The following is a 16,904-nucleotide window of genomic DNA, read 5'->3' on the forward strand; positions in this document are numbered from 1 at the left end:
ACCCTTGACAGACAGCTCACTTTCATTGGCAGCTAAGATACTCTGGCTAACCTTCTGCAGCTTTGGCCTTATGTTCTCTGCAATTTTCTCGTACATTGCTGAGGACAACAATGTCAGTGTTGCCCCTGTGTCAACCAGGAATTTAGCTTGGGTACCTTGCACAGAGATATCTATGTACATGCCTGCTTCATCCAGGGAAGATCCAACACCAATTGATCCACTAGGACAGGCTGACGTCTGTTTACTTCGTACTGGCCTGCCTAATCCCTTTTTCTCTTTTGAATCCCTGTGTTCACTTTTACAGGGCCGTCTCTTCAGCTTTGGGCAGTTGCGTTTTATGTGGCCTTCCTTGTTACACTCATAACAACGCAACGGTTTGCCTCTCGCTTGTTTGTCATAGGTTTTACTGACTGACCTATTCAGCTTCAGTTTTCGAATCTCGTTGGTTAAGGTACTCATGTTAGTCTCCATGGACTTCATCCATGTTTCAAGACTGGTCTGGCTAACCTCTGAAGCTAACCTCTGAAGAGGTTTCTGCTCTCTGAGTGTTCTGCTGCCGATTGTTTCGTGCACTTTTGGGGCTGAGGGGGATCGGTGGGTCACGGGAGTGCAGCCCCTGGGGGGATAGGTGGGTCAAGGGAGTGCAGCCCCTGGGGGGGGGGATAGGCGGGTCAAGGGAGTGCAGATTAGGGGGTTCTAAGGATAGCCGGGTCAATTCAGTACATATGTTGCATCATCTTTTAGATCTATTGCATCATCTTTATATATCTATTGCATCATCTTTATATATCTATTGCATCATCTTTTCACATACTTGTTGCTACTCGATTTTGGCAAATATTGCAAGAATTTGATTATGACGTCATCTCATTCACAGTGATTTTCCAAAACATTAACAAATAACACACAATAGAAACAAGAACACAGCAATTTTATTCAAGTGAAAAAATACAACAATTTACTTTTTCTTCTTCTGTGCCTTATCGGTCATCAGGGATAGTTTCCTCTTGTGAGTAGTGCTGGGTCCTGGATTCTCTCTGTTTTCTTCCTTTTTTTTCTCTTTTTTGTCTCCTTCTTTCACTGGAGGTTTGGTCTGGTGGGTCCCTGAGATCTTAGGTTCCTGAGGCTTTTTCTCCAGTTTTTGTACTTCTTTGACGAATTGTTGATCCTCCTCATCCTCTGTACACTTATTAGCCCAATGGCCAAATTTCCCGCACTTGTAGCACAAATCTTTCTTGGGGCAATCTGGGGCCCAATGCCCTAACTCTTTGCAGATGTAGCATGGATCCGTCTGTCTAGTTTTCTTTTTTTCTCCCGATTCCCCTTGTCCTTCTTTTTTCTGGTAAGTGCTTCCTCCTCCTCTCATTTTATCTTGCATGTTAGTAACTTTCACTTCTAATTTGGATAATTTGGCACGAATCAAACAAAATTCACTGGCGTTGTAAGTTTTCAGATCAGTCAGCTTGTTTTCATGATGACCCACCTTCTCAGCAATATATTTCAGCGTGTTGTCATGATGTCGCACTTTCTCACCAATATAATTCAGTTTGTTGTTAAGATCACTCACCTTGTTGTTCATATCATTCATCTTGTTGTCAAGAGCGGACAGCATGTTAACAATCCCATCCAGAGTTGTATTTAATAGGCCCATATCTTCTTTATTCGCATATTCTGGAAGATTATACATGCCCAAATCTAATCCCACTGCATCCTGTGACTCTGGCATGGGGGCCCCTACATAACCTTCAGGTGTCACATAGTTGGGGTTGTCTGTAGTATTCATCATTGCTTCTGCCATAATATTTTTTCACGTCTGTCAAGTTCGAAATGTCAAGCAAGACTGATCCTCAAATCCCAGCTCCGCTTTATATACCTATCTGTTGCATCATCTTTTAGATCTATTGCATCATCTTTATATATCTATTGCATCATCTTTTTTATATCTATTGCATCATCTTTATATATCTATTGCATCATCTTTATATATCTATTGCATCATCTTTTTATACCTGTTGCATCATCTTTTTAATACTTATTGCATCATCTTTTTTGATACCTGTTGCATCACCTGTAAGGGGGGACCGTGTGCCAAAAATACGATTTACCTACGTTTTATACGGAGGGGGTATAAATGAGAAGAAAAGTCTGATCCTTTCTTCACAATCGACTATCATGTCAACCCTGATACACACTCACTCTCTGATTTTAGATGGGTATGATTGTTTAGTACGATGGGCACAAAATCACCAAGAATCTCTAACCCCGGAGGCAGAACAAGTATTTCGGGAAGCGAGCACTATCATGGAAACCCTTCAAGATTTATGGTTACAATGCCTAGCCTTATCACATCATGCGACGACCATGGGGAGACTAGCTACCATACATTTTCTATGTCGACATATGAAAACAATTCTGCCCCAGAAATGGTACGGACTGAACCTGACCCGTTATTTCGGAAAGCCTTACAGTTTCCTGACCCATCCCCAAGCGGGCAAAGTGATTTTATTGTGGCAGGACATAGATGCGATGGAGAAAGTATGTATTCAATACGGAATGACTGGAAATTTCACACAGGCTAGGAAATCCCTGACTTTTAATACCAGCCTCAATCAAATCTACGAATTACCCCCCTGAAAGACCGGAGAAGTCCCTGGTTGCAATTAGTAGCGGATCGAATACGATTTCGGAGGAGAATTCGACAGTTAGAAGCTTTGTTAGTTTTTAAGAATTAAAATAAAAAATCATGTAATACTACATCAGTGTTATGTTATTGTATGACGTCATATACACTCGGGTTCGGGATCGGGTTCCCTGAATTTCCCTTTGTCACTGTTAATGTAGTCGATAAATTTACCATCGAATGTTGATGATTTGATGTGGTCTATAATTGGATAAAACATTGTGTATGATTCATATTAATGATTGAAAGTTGTTTAATATATATAGTATTCGATGTTTTAACTGTTATCTTATTTTATATTGTATTGTGTACGGAGAATGGAAAGATGTTGAATATCCATAAGTTTATCAATTATTTACATGATTTCTTGTTTTACACGTTAGGTGGCGCTATTTTCAAAAGCGATTTTTTTGTGTTAGCCTATCACATGTCAAGATGTTTAATCACATGATTGATTATCGATGTTGCCGCCATATTGAACTGTCGTTTGCTTTTTTCAAAAGCGATTTTTTTGTGATAGCCAATCACAGGTCAGGATTTTTAATCACATGATGGATTATCGATGTTTGCCGCGATATTGGACTATCGTCTGCTATTGTGTATAAATACAGACCCTCCGAGCGCCCAGTGTCATTCCAGCCTAGCTGATTGCCAGAGTAAGAAAGAAAGAAGTAAGAAGTAAAGAAGAAGAAGATGTCCGGAGGGAATTTTTTTTATGAGGATCTCTTTCTCATCCCCGGAATAGTTTTTGAAAACGTGTTGATCCTGAGACGATTGGATAATCAAAGGGAATTGATACGAATCAATCTAGCCAGGTTCCAAGTGAACGACAACCATAGACGGAGGGCCCACCCGTACAGGAGAGTTGCACCTCGCCACGCCACCCCCACCGCCGCCACCCCCTTCCAGACCCACTACACCCAGAAGAGCCCCCCAAGTCCAAGCAGGAACCAGCGAATTCCCCCCTGGGGGTTTTTGTGTTCTGCCATGTTGATATTCTGGTGCAGTTTATGTATGATCGGAATCCACACGCAGTAACTTTGTATGCGGACCGCTGCCTCCAACGGCCTGCATGCATCTTATGTGCAGCTCGCATAGTAGAACGGGGTTTACCATGCCCCTTGTGCCAGTAATGCACCTGATCCTGTCCAGTGCAACCCAAAAAACCAGAAGGTCAAACACTGATTTAAAAACCAAGGATTCCAGTGATGGCATGCAAGTCAGCCCATGTAGTCCAACACCTTCTAGCCCATTAGTAGAAGATAGCTGACCCTCACCAGAAACCAAAACCAGAGAAAAAACCAAAAAAAAATTAAAAAACCAGAAAAAACCAAAAAAAACTACAAAACCAGTTTTTTATAACAAACGGCCCTTTTAAGGGCTACCCAATTGTTTCGAAAAGATGCCTACTTAAACAGTCAAAAAAAAAAGAAACATTGTGTTTCTCTCAAGTTATAACACCAGGTCACTTTTTTTATTTTTTTTTTTTTATAACTTCATAAATTTTTTTAAAACTTTTAAATTTTTTAACTTATAAATTTTTTAACTTTTTAATAATAACCCCTTTTTATAAAATAAATTCACATTAAAACACACATTCTTTAATTTTTTTTTTTTCATCAAAACAATAACACATACATACATACACTTTATGTGGATAAAAGAATGTATTTTTGTCATAAGTGTGTGTACAAATTATTTTTTTAATAATTTTTTATTTTTAAAAAAAAATTCAGGTAAATCTACAATCTCTTGGAACTAATTCTCTGTTTCTCACTTTAGATTTAAGAACCCCATATTCTTCATAGTCACCTTGTCTATAAAAGGTTCTTTCCAATTCTGGGGTACTGTGAGACATATCAAAACAAGTTAATTTATGAATCTTTCTGTACATGTATCTCCCTTGAACTCTGTTTTTCATTTGAATGAATCCTCTCACATGATGAAGTTTTCCAGTTTCTGGATGCCTTTCTTTTTGTAAGATCAAGTATTGATAATCACTTCTAATGATTTGATCTACATCTTCCTGTCTGCACCCAGTTAAATCAAATATCCAATTTTTGGCTACTCTAAATCTGTCTATTTTTAACTTAGCAATATATCCATTGCCTGTATTTTCTTGATGTTTGTTTTGATAATGAGTCTTAATATCTTCCAAGAGTTGAGTTTGGATTTCTTTCATTATTTTGTAAACTCTTCTCCTCTGTGGATTTTTAAAATCCCTGGGTCTTTTTATCAATCTTTTTTTTCTGATATCTCTTTTTTCTTATCATCTATAAACTTGACTTCTTCTCTAGTCAAAGGTCTTTCAGGGTAATTCAAGTAATTCTTACCCTCTATGGGTAAGAAATGGTTGTATTCTTCATTGGGTCTTTCTATGTAATCTCTCGCATCATTAGGATCACTCTTTTTTTTTTTTTTTTTTTTTGGACTTAATTGGATATATTCTTCTTGAGAAATGATCTCAATAGTCCCATCATCATGTATTTGAATTGGTATACCTCTGTCTACATCTTTCTCTAAATGAACTCTCTTTTCAAACTGAATTTTACTCATTCCTTTACTCTTTTCTTTACTAGAGGTGTTACCCATAGTTGAGACAACAACAGTACTGAGTGTTTTTTAATTTCACACCTTGAATTTATACCTTTCTGTGAAACTATCATGGGGAAAACAACCCAAATATTAAGAGGAATGTAAGAGTGATTTTTTGAAATATTTGTGATATGTATGTATATTGTGCATAAAATCCCATCCTAGTCTTTTAAGTCCCAAAAAACATGGTCATGACACAGTTTCTGATATTAAATGTCTTTTTTTTTTCTGTTGTAAAAGAAAAATTTTCACTTCTCAAAGTAATTTTTTTTTTCTTCAGAAAACATGTTTTCTCAAACTCCATAACTCATTGAAAGCAATGAGGTAAATAACTATTACTTGTAAGTACAAACTCTTTTCATTTTTTTTTTCTGGTAGTTTTCCTTTTTTCTGGCAAAGTTTAAATGTGATTTTAGATAACATGTAACTTTAATTTGTCTAAAAGTTTAAAAATCATCTTTCATTTTAACAATACAGAAAAGATGAGGGATACCATTGATCACTATACCTTAAAAAATGTCATTTAAATCATTTACATTTTATTTATCTCCCCATTCTATACTGAATACCCAACACCTGTTTTGTGTTTTGAAAAATAATCTATGGTTAAAGGGGGATAACCCTACTTTTCAAAAAGGCTGTTTTTGTTAACAGACAAAAAATCAAATGGATTTATTCAGGTTAAAAAAAAAAAAAAAAATTCATGGAATTTTTTTCTCTGCTTTTTTTTCTTTTTAATATCATTTAGCTTCTTACTTTTTTTTCAGTTCTTGGTAATACTATAGAATAAAATCTGCATGAGTATGAACTCTCATCATATCCCATTGTTTTCCTGCAAGGGTTTTTTTTTCACTTCATGTTTTGTTGTTGTTGTTGTTTTTGTTTTTTCTCATAAAAAAAAAAAAGACAAAGTTTAACATGAAAATCAAAATATGCAACATTAAAAAATTTATATTATTTGGTAGAGTTAAAATAAATAATTTCCCTTCACTAATTAATGTCTCATCCCTCAAGCAAAAACAATATCAAAAAATTAAAATGTTTTTAATGTGAGTATAGATGCATCAACATTTTTTTTTTCTTTAATTTCCTGGAATGATAACTTTGTACAGCTTAAAAATTTAAAAGATCAGGGTTTTTTTTTTCATCTATTCAATGGTAATATACATGAATATTTCTGGTATGTCTTTTTATTTTTTTCAGAACTTTTAATTTATTAGAATACAAATAATATGGACACTCACATACTTTAAAGTGATGTTTTTCAAAAAAAAAAAAAAAAAAAAATAAAAATAAAAATAAAGAAAAAAAAAAAAAATAAATAAAAAAACGGATAGTCTTCTCTCTGTGATATACATGTTATGATTTTTTAGTTTAAAATTTCAAAGGTCTAGAAAAAATTCTGAAGAGATGTCACTGAGGTTTTCAATTATAAAACACCACTGGCTTCTTCTGATCCTGGACAATATGTAGAAGGCTGTGTATATGTTTCCTTGACTGATGAACAGAATGTGCTATCTGAAAAAAAAAAAAATGTTTTCTTTCAAACAATATTTTTTTTAAATAAAAATTTCCAATGCTGAAAGGCTGACTGCACAACATGAAAATACCAAATTCATTATCCCCATCTATAAATTTACCTCTGATAAAATAAATTTCCCTCTTCTAAAATTTCTTAACTTTCTCCAATTTACCTTCTATACTCCAAAATGGGGTGGTCAGGTTCAAACTTGGTATGGCCAGCTATTAATAATCTGTTAATCATCTGTTTATGGAGACCTAAAATTGAACAATAATATATTTAGATTGTAGTGTTAATATTTTTTTTTCATTGCTTGCAGAAAAAAAAAATAATCATCATTACTGTTAAAATATGATAATGTAAAGAACTGATATGAAAAGTTGGTCATACAGAATACCCTGTTAGTGTAGCAAAATCTATGTTTTTAAAAAAACTGTAACATTTATCTTTTGCATAAAGACATATTTTTGTAAAGAATTTCTCATAACTTTGAAAAAAAGTAGTCTTATTGTATAATAGGGTTAACTTAAAATTTTGTAGACTTAAAAGTTGTACATGATGTGTTACACATCTTACATATGTAACCATTTCATTTCAGGGTATTCAGCATATATTGTGGTTTTGTCTTAAATTTGTTGGCTTATGTAATCAATAATTTGAGAATACTTAAATTAGGAAATATATGAGAGAATAAACAAGAAAATTAAACCTAATAAAATGTTTTTTACTACAAAGGGGTTTATCTATAAGTACATTTAGTCTATACAATTAAGGTATTTGTGTATGAAATAAACTTGCATTTGAGCATTTTAAGACAATTGGAAACATTACTGTAACCAGTTTAAAAAATGATTAGATTCACTGTCAGCATGTTATTTCTTGTAAAATAAATGAGAAAACAATTTAATTTTATCTGAGTCAGGTTTTTTTAAATGTAAATAAGAAGCATTGGAAGTTGGGAATATTTCACAAAGTTGATTGAGCATAATTAATTTATACAAATTTTTTTTTTTTTATACATAAGTGAATAGAATTGGAAAAATCTCTGTATTAAAGAAAGCAAATTCTAGGGCTGTGTATTGAGCCAAAGTTTTCGATAGGATACGATACAATATTTTTTAAAGTGATATGCGATATATTGGATTCTAAAAAAGTCTATCAGAAGTGGCTTCTAAATCATTTTAATGCATAAATTTTATAATAATTAAGTGTTTTATTACTCATTCTAAAGTTCTTGTCTCATTGTCTTTACAAATAACACTTCAAACTAAAACTTTTGATGACAGTAAAATCAACATGTTCAAATAAATTTCTCTGTGTATTTTGTAATAATTATAAAAACTGTGTTATTTCCTTACAAATCATTTAATTATTGAACAGTTTTAATTCAAAAAAGTAAAATATAATCTTTGGTGATTGAAATTCCTATCTTTTTAACAAAATTAGAAGAAAACTGTCTCTCCGATAGGTATTGGAAGTTATTTTTCGATACGATATTTTTTTTGAATATCGATACGTATCGATATATTGATACAGCCCTAGCAAATTCTACTAAAAACAGATTCTTTGCAAAACAAGTTAATACATGTTCATTTTACTTTGCTATCTTGAACATTAATCTCAAAGTCCTGGATATCTCAGTACATCTAGAATCAGTTTTTTTTTTTCTCTCTCCAAAAAATTAAATGCTACCTGTGATAACTCTTCATAAATAATCCATACCACAGAGATGTGTTGTTTCTGTTCCTCAGTTAACCAAGCCTCAGTTATCCAAGTGAAATCCCCATCTTCACCCTAGTCATAGTACTTAAAAAATGCACCATGTAAACTATACACCTCCTCCCTTGCAATTTTTCTCTCCTTCATTTACCAAGTAAAATGTCTTCTTTCCTGATATGATAATAAAGTACAAGAAATGACTTGAAAATATTTTATTGACAAAAAGTCATCAAGTTAACTTTTGTCTTCTCTTATTGTCATAATTTTTTACTAAATAATATTTTTGTCAATGTTCAAATCTGTATCAGTATTTAAGTAATTACCAATGGTTATTTATTTTGCTGTATTCTAATTTAACATTTTTATCTTTTAAAGACTGTTATTGACACCAAATCAAAGTCTACATTCTCTTCACACATACAATATCGAAACCAAAAAAAAAAAAAAAAAAAAAAAACCTGAACATGATGAACTTTTGAAATCCTAGGAATCCTAAAGTAAAGTTAGCAGATCCAATGTACATGCTGGACATGATTGGTTTGTGTTGCTGGACATAACTCCCAAGAATAATGGAACTTCCACAGTCATACTGTTGATACCTAAAATTTTAGAGAAATATAACTACCCTATTATCTTAACTGTCTTTTGGTATAGCATTCCTCCAAAGATATGAGTGTGTAACCTTCCTATGGAAGTACACTGCATAAGTGATTGTCCTGACCTGTTTGTGTTCTGACACTTTGGTTTCTCTCTATACACCTATGTAAAAGACATCTTTTTTAAAATACATGGGTGGCATTATTGATATTGAAAGTACCTTTTGTGAATGAAGATTCATGCGCCAGCCTCCAAAGTATATTTAAACAGGAGAGAAGGTTACAATCTTTCCCCATGCACTCATAAGCAGATCTCTAAGGGCAATAAAGGTTCAGTAGAAACCCCCAGGATCCACATTATAGTATTCTTTCCCTGTAAATATAATGTCAAATATTTAAATGAAAAATTCAGAAATTTTATAAGCACTTGGATAGAAAACTTGAAATCTTTACCAATTATGCTTTTAAGGAAGCTGAGGGTTAATAAATTAAACATCTGATATAACTTATTTCTTAGATATCTGTTAAGATATCTTCAGCTGTTAACTATCATTTGGCAAAGAAAAATTTCACACATTTTAGTTTTAAAAATTTGATCATTTTTGTAAATATATGGAGCTCTTCTTCTTCTTCTATAGGAGATCAATATAGTCTAAAAATAACCATGACCACCAAGCCCTCATAATTTCAAAAAAAGATCATATCATCTACTTATCAATTCAATTAATTTGAAAATATAATCAAGCATATGTAAATAAATAAATAAATAAAAATTACAATTGTATCTCATTGAAACTTTACCTTCAAGTTTGATTGTTTCTATGTTGGTTGACTAACTATGTATTTCCAAAGGAATTTGGGCAGACAGGCTGAACTTCATAGAGAATGGATTATAGATGGTTAGGAACAATACATATCTTCCAGGTTGAGGACTGTATAGAAATAAAACCATTTTGTTAATATGACAAGGAACTGCATGAAACATTGCATGTTTAAATACAGTGCCAAAAAGTTCATGAAAATAGTTCATCATGTTATCTTTAGATAACAAAAGAAGCACAGTTATTGTATTAATATCACAAATACAAAATGATTATCAGTGTAATTTTTAGACACTAATAGACTTTTTTTATTAACAGCAGATTCAATTTTGGTTTAATACCTGTCAGTACAGCATACAAAAAGATATTAGCATATACAACATGTAGTCCTACATTTTTTGAAAAGCTCATTACCAAGAAACAAAAGTGAAAATGAAAATATATGTATGCCATATATACCACATATTTAGAATCAAAACAAGGATAAACCTTTTGTAGATTCTTACTTTTTCTTTTATTACATTCCTTATAGATCACAATTTAGTAAGTCTGAATTCCATGGGTAACAGACATAATGCATTTAATGGAATTATATCATAATTTATGCAAAAGGACTTATTAACAATATGAAGTTTCCTTAGTATATTTTAGACAAAATAAGACTGTGCTTATATGAATGTTAGAGATATGAGATCACATAAGAATTACACGGTAATTAAATTAAACCATATAATCATGGTTAAATGCAAAAATGACATTCATAGGAAATGTAAACAAAACAAAGACAAACTTACCAGAATTATCCAAATATATGCCCAATTAAATAATCCAGTGAAATAACATCTTAGCTGATCCTGAAAAAAAAGCATACAATATTCAGTGATACACAAATTAACCTCATTTTACAAAGGAAGTAAAGCAACAATTGACAGACAAAAGGGACAGAAAAACATGTTTAAATGTAATGCAAAAATAATATCTCTTATATATGGATACCTATACTCTAATCAATCATATTAAATGTCATTCGTAAAATGTATTTTTTTTTAAGACAGATTTTATTTGAGGATCGACTTTTTAAATGATAACATGAATAGCACGCCATACTTTAACCACATGTCAAAACATTCTCTCAAATTACACAGAAATGGATTATTTAGCATAGCTGACATTAAACATATAGGTGAGCGATAACATAATCACAATCATAAACAATGTGAAACAACTTTAAAAGACCTACAGGGTAAATTACAAGCCTTTTTCACTGGGGTAAAATCTTGCGGAGATTCATCATGGCGGCCTTATTTACATAGAAAATTAAGTCGTACTTGAACACATTCACTCAACATTGGAGAAGAGATTATATAAGATTTCTGGGAATTCACCTTTTATTCTGCGTGAATATTTAAGATGAATAGAATGTGTTTAGTTTAATAGGTACTTTATTGGAATTTGGGAAAGTCTATATGTGTGGTTTTTATTGAATTATATCAGTTTACATTTAAAAAAATAAAATACATTTATTTTTTATGTTTTATGTTTTATTTTTTTTTTATTTATTTATTTATTTATTTTTTTTTTTTTTACATTTTTTTTTTCTAAAAGTTTCTTTTTAAATTTAACATTTAAATTTTTTCCTTTTGATTACCAGGCTTTAATAAGTGAACTGCATACAACTGAATGCATTTTTTATGGCAAAGCATTAATAATGGAATAATATATATAAACCTCACCCATACATAAACAGGAGTGAAACTGAAAAGCCATGCAGGTTTGCATTCTTAATCTTATTTTTGTTTACTATATGTTTGACTTGTGTCACATGTGGTTTTTTGTCCAATTGAATAAATAAATAAAAAGAGGGGGGTATCCTCTCCTTAAGGTTTCTGTAACCACTAGCACAATCTCAATAAAAACAGCACCTTTTAGAAAAAGCTTATGGCTTTTTTCCAGTTTTATGTTAGACAGACTTATTTTCTTTGAACTGTGTTCATGTGAAATTGAATCCTTTTGACCTTATACCTTAAAATTGAAGAAGTAAAAAATTATACCTGTTTAAATTGATCAGTGAGATACTTTAGCAACAAAAATAAAGGACCTGTGACCTTTGTATTTATAACAACAACACTTTTTTTAAAATTCAAAAAATTTATTCAATGATTTACACTTCTATTTCTTCTTCTTCATCTTCTGATCGGTCCTCAATCACTCGAGTCAACAAAAGTCCTTTGTTTTCCATCGACTCTTTAATCTGGGCAAAGGGGATGCGACAATATACGTACTGCCTAACGCCGTGATAATCTGGAAAAGTCAGTTCTTTTTTCTCCATCTTGAAAAAATGTTTCACACAATCTCTGATGTCCGAGTACCAAAGACTTTCATTCAGTACCGTGTTCACAGGTGTCCCATCTTTCATAGAATGTTGAGTACAGGTGACCCATTTGTATTGCTGATAATGTTGGTTGATTTTCACCTTCACTCTAGGTCCTCGAAGAGATGGGATTTTCACTCTTTTTTCCAACCACACATTCTCCAGGGAATAACCTGGATGATTTTCATAGAAATCCATGATGGCTCCTATTTTACTTTTCATCCATCCTCCTTGCATGTACATGAACTGTGTGAAGGGACTCTCACAATACCAACGATAGTGCATCTTTGAAACAAAACACGTCTGACTTGATCCGTGTCCTTTTTTCAAAATTGGGTACAATGAGCGCAGGGTACTCCCAGCTCCGCTTTATATACCTTTACTGTTGCATCATCTTTTTGATATCTATTGCATCATCTTTTTTATACTTGTTGCATCATCTTTTTGATATCTATTGCATCATCTTTTTATATCTATTGCATCATCTTTATATACCTGTTGCATCATCTGTAAGGGGGGCCGTGTGCAAAAAATATGCTTACCTATGCATTGTGACGTCATCCTTACAAAGCTAGTGTATATAGAGCGCCGCTTTGACTTCACTGCGCTTATTATTTAGCAATCATGTCTTTTGCGTGGAGAATTATGTATTGGTACGAGGAAGAAAAGAAAATATGCCATCACTGCCATAAGGAGACGAAAGAGGTATGGAAATACGCCGCCTACAACCATGCGGGAAAAATTGTTAGTTGGTACTGGGGATGCAGTGAATGTAGAGAACCTATACCACACTGGGTGATAGAAGACCCCCCTTCTTTAGAGGATTGTGCCTGTGATTGGTGCCTGAAATATTTCCTGTGGAAATATCCTGTGGAGAAAATCACATCCCCTTGGGCCAAGCTCATGAAAAGAAATAGAAAAATTGAGAAATGTCTTTCCTGCTGGGAATTTAACACTCAAGGGAGATGGAAATGCGGACAATGTATGAAATACCCCTGCTGTGAAAAGTGTGTAAAGAACCTCTTTGAGACGTCCTACCAGAGATGTCCTTTATGTCGATATGATGGAAATAAATGGCCTTTTGAACAATAAAAGTGTAAATAAAAACAAGTCTTGTTTTTTTTTTTCTATCTCAGTGAAGTGTATCTTAATGTAGTTCTATACTCGCCACTAAATGGGCTCAATCTTTAAAAATCTGCTTTTATAAGATAGACATACATCCCAGCAATGGATAGACACAAGAAAAATTATATGTCAACATGTTCACTTTTCCGCTATAGCCTATCGGAGTATATACCCCGAAATGTAAAATACTGAAATTTTACCTATCCTAGATTTTGTTGTATATAAATTAATTCTAAATACTGAACTTTTATACCCAAAATAGAGTAGAAACATGTTAGTAAACAATATATAATCATTGTTTTGCATGGATTATTATAAATAGATGCACTCTGTTAGGCTATTGTATCAAAATTTAATGTGAGAAAATATGCTTCATAGGAAAATCTCGGTCATTTAAAAAAAAAAAAAATATGGACTCAAACTTCGTAAATTTACATTATTTTTACTAAATTATACTTAAGAAAAATAATAAGCTTAAAAAAAATATATATATATGTTGACACATTACTTTTCGTGGTATGAGCTCTACACTAAAGGGACCCCCTATTTTCTTTCTTTCAGAAGTAATATATTGCCACATATTTCTGTAATACTGTTAATGTTTGAGTGTATACTTGTATTAACAAAGTTGTACATAATTTAAAACAATAATTATACAAACCCAAAACCTATTGTCCCTAAAATTTATCTTATTTTACTCAAAAAAAAAATAATAATAAAATAAAAAAATAAAACACACTTGTCTTTAAATTGGAGACGATGAAAATGAAAGTAATTCACTGATTCTCATAAACTGGATGATTTTGCTACAGAAAGTAACGAAGTGTGCTGCAAGTGAATCAACTTTTGTCAAATACTTATTCAAAAGATAATTTTGCATTGGGATTCGTGGGTAAGCAGGTTAGGGGAGGGGGGTATGCGTTTTATGCAATAATTATTATTCAAAGTAAATATTGTAATGATTGATTAGTAAAATCCATAAATTGTCAAAGTTAATTCGTAGTCATTACTTTTCTTCCGAATTATCACTATTAGCTTCAACTTGGCCGCCGACAATAGTAGCCTCGATAGTTTGATACATGTTCTGATGTAGCATGTATATGGTCCGTGTTTTCGGCGCGGCATATAAAACATGCATCATTCACAGAAATATCGTTTTATTACCTAATTATTTCTGTCAATCAAAAGTTGTTCCCAGCCTTCTCTTTTTAATTAATTTATCCTTAAACTGTAGAATCTGTGTTTGTTGACGCAACCGACTTCGAGCAAAATCGTTACTGGATATTTAAAACGCTCAGTAAAAGTCAAACCAATATAGTTGAAAAATCTCATCTTGGAAAAAGGAAGCGCGGTTCCGGTTTTACTATTCGTAAATGACGTAGTGAGAGTATAGACCTACTTTAAGGGAAAAATAACTAACAACATCAGAATGTTTGATGTCTATGGTTTATTCATAACAACAAGAACATCATTATAATAACAAACATTCAAAACTTCTGTTCAGTTCTTTTTGTATGGGAAAAGGTCTCCTCATGTACAAATAGTCTGTTTCACAACGGTTACCACAGGCATTGAATCCTTTTACGATCACTTCTTTCAAATAGTCTTTAATACAATCTCCAGCTTTTTCCATCCATTTCCCTTGAAACAAAGTGCTTTCGGGTCCCTGTCTTTGGTGAGGCAAGACGTAATTGATTTTCCATTTGAATTCTCCATATTTAGGTGGTTTAGGTGAGCATATGGCCATGGTGTGTATCTTTGGCCATTTGCGGTCCGGTAATTTCATTCTCTTATACAGGTAGATTTCATTGAGACCTGTTTGTCCTGGATTCTGATCAAAGAAATCTTGAATACATTTCTCTTTGTTTCTCATCCATCTTCCCTTTAAACTAGTCCCTTCAGGTTCTACTATTTTCCAACGATACTCCATGATGTGCTCTGTCCCTCACTCAGATCAGAAATGATCCTCTTAGGGTTTGGGTGTCTCCTTTTTATATAGACTCTCAGGTGTAATTATTTTTAGCTTGCAGAAAAAAACCAATAGAGAATTTTTAATTAGGAATAATTCAAAAATCTCATTCTTTTATCACTGAGTGTGGTAAAAAAAAAAAATTTAGGTGTGAGGAGCTTGCTTAACAATAGAAAACCCCAAATTTGGCTTCTGTCCTTTATTTATAGTTAACACAGAAATAGGCGTTTGGACTGTTGAATCTCGCCTCGACAGATGGGGCAAAACTGAAAGGAAGGAGCACACAAGGCACAGCAGCATACGTGTCCGCAAGGTAGAAAAACGATTTGTAATTCCTCGTCTAAACAAATGTGACATTTTCCTCGAGCCTGGACGTCTGGTTGTGGGTTCAGTAGAGGTTTGATCTCAGGTAAAGGTTTATATCCCTGTTGTTCTAAACACGTAATAAACACATTCATCACCCACCCTCGTCCCTTATACAGATTGATGTAAGAACAATTGGGGTTCCAATAAGCATGTTCTACACAAGGATCGTCCTCGGGATCCCAATTAGAAAAAGTAAATCCACAATGAAAACAGGTAGCGCTATCTTTCACTCCCCTGTAGTAAAGCCCGGCTCGAGCTAGGTCTGGTATTTTTCCTAAGAGAGGTTCTGGCCATCCCTGCTCAAAAGTAGCTTCTCTCTTTGAGAGCCGAGCATACTGGGGATAACGCATGGGTTGATCTAACAATTTCTCAGTCATGACTGAACTTTTGATTTGTATTGCCCCCCTTTTTATAGGGAAGAAGAAAAACAACAATTCAATTTTTTTAATTCAAAAAAAAGTCAAACATATTAACATATCAATAACCATAAGGTAAAGTGTTATAAGAAGGTAACAATTGTCTCTTATCATATACAATTCTATACTTTTTCTCTAATGGTTTGGTCACGAGCTCATGATCACGGGTCCTCTGGATTTTGTCGGGATAAGGGACTGTGACTTCCTCTATTTCTCCTTTGAGCATTTTTTCTAAAGTCTCTAGTGACACGATCTGGGAGGTACGATGGTTGAGAGTGATTCCTTTGACTTTAAGGGTCTCGGTTCCTTTGTCCGTCCGGTAACCATAATTTTTAGGGCCTGCCGACATGAATTTTGTGATGTGATCCCCGTCTAATTCGTCTGTCCATTCTCCTAAACTATTGCCCAAGGTAGGATTAAAAGCTCCTTCTATATGTTGGTAAATGATACTGTCCGTATCGAAATAAAGGACCCGATCTCCTAAAGGTTGTAAAGTCTCGTAGAGGTGTAAGCGGGCATGCGCGGTAGTAAAACAAGCCAGGACCACGTTTCCAAAGGGACATTCTTCGACGAATTCCTGTTTGTCTTGATAATTCACTAGCATCTTGTCTTCATTGGGGTTCTCTTTATTGACTAAGAGTTGCATGCCCTTGATGTCGAGAGTCGAATCTTGTAAGAGTTGTTGTAATTCCTCTTCTTCGTCCAAGTATCTGGTTTTGGGTAA

At 33.4% G+C, this 16,904-nt stretch overlaps 2 protein-coding genes and 2 long non-coding RNA genes across 5 annotated transcripts; all 4 read right to left on the minus strand.

The window, feature by feature from the left end:
• Window positions 1-20: 20 nt before the first annotated feature.
• Window positions 21-459, minus strand: LOC134268054 (uncharacterized; the record flags this gene model as incomplete). The annotated part of the gene is made up of 1 exon (XM_062750263.1): window positions 21-459. A coding segment is annotated over exon 1 (439 nt), but the record flags the coding sequence as incomplete, so codon positions are not given.
• A 5,843-nt stretch (window positions 460-6,302) lies between these two features.
• LOC134268055 (uncharacterized) lies at window positions 6,303-9,394 on the minus strand. 2 transcript variants are annotated; one of them, XR_009992272.1, is made up of 5 exons: window positions 9,334-9,394; window positions 8,975-9,115; window positions 8,520-8,687; window positions 6,970-7,054; window positions 6,303-6,793 (listed from the first exon to the last, which is right to left on the minus strand). It is a non-coding gene; the product is annotated as an uncharacterized LOC134268055 (long non-coding RNA). The 2 variants fall into 2 exon arrangements; XR_009992271.1 differs by lacking the exon at window positions 9,334-9,394 and adding an exon at window positions 9,238-9,279.
• Window positions 9,395-9,461: 67 nt separating this feature from the next.
• LOC134268056 (uncharacterized) lies at window positions 9,462-11,357 on the minus strand. The gene is made up of 3 exons (XR_009992273.1): window positions 11,174-11,357; window positions 10,728-10,787; window positions 9,462-10,044 (listed from the first exon to the last, which is right to left on the minus strand). It is a non-coding gene; the product is annotated as an uncharacterized LOC134268056 (long non-coding RNA).
• Window positions 11,358-15,542: 4,185 nt separating this feature from the next.
• On the minus strand, window positions 15,543-16,141 carry LOC134268057 (death-associated inhibitor of apoptosis 2-like). Its single transcript, XM_062750264.1, has 2 exons — window positions 15,754-16,141; window positions 15,543-15,664 (listed from the first exon to the last, which is right to left on the minus strand). The coding sequence occupies exons 1-2, from the start codon at window positions 16,139-16,141 to the stop codon at window positions 15,543-15,545; spliced, it is 510 nt and encodes a 169-aa protein (XP_062606248.1).
• Between the last annotated feature and the right edge of the window lie 763 nt (window positions 16,142-16,904).

This window comes from Saccostrea cucullata, unplaced genomic scaffold, assembly GCF_032062105.1.
Source record: "Saccostrea cucullata isolate Sc308-1 unplaced genomic scaffold, CSIRO_AGI_Scuc_v1 ctg9627, whole genome shotgun sequence".
Taxonomy (NCBI): Eukaryota; Metazoa; Mollusca; class Bivalvia; order Ostreida; family Ostreidae; genus Saccostrea; species Saccostrea cuccullata.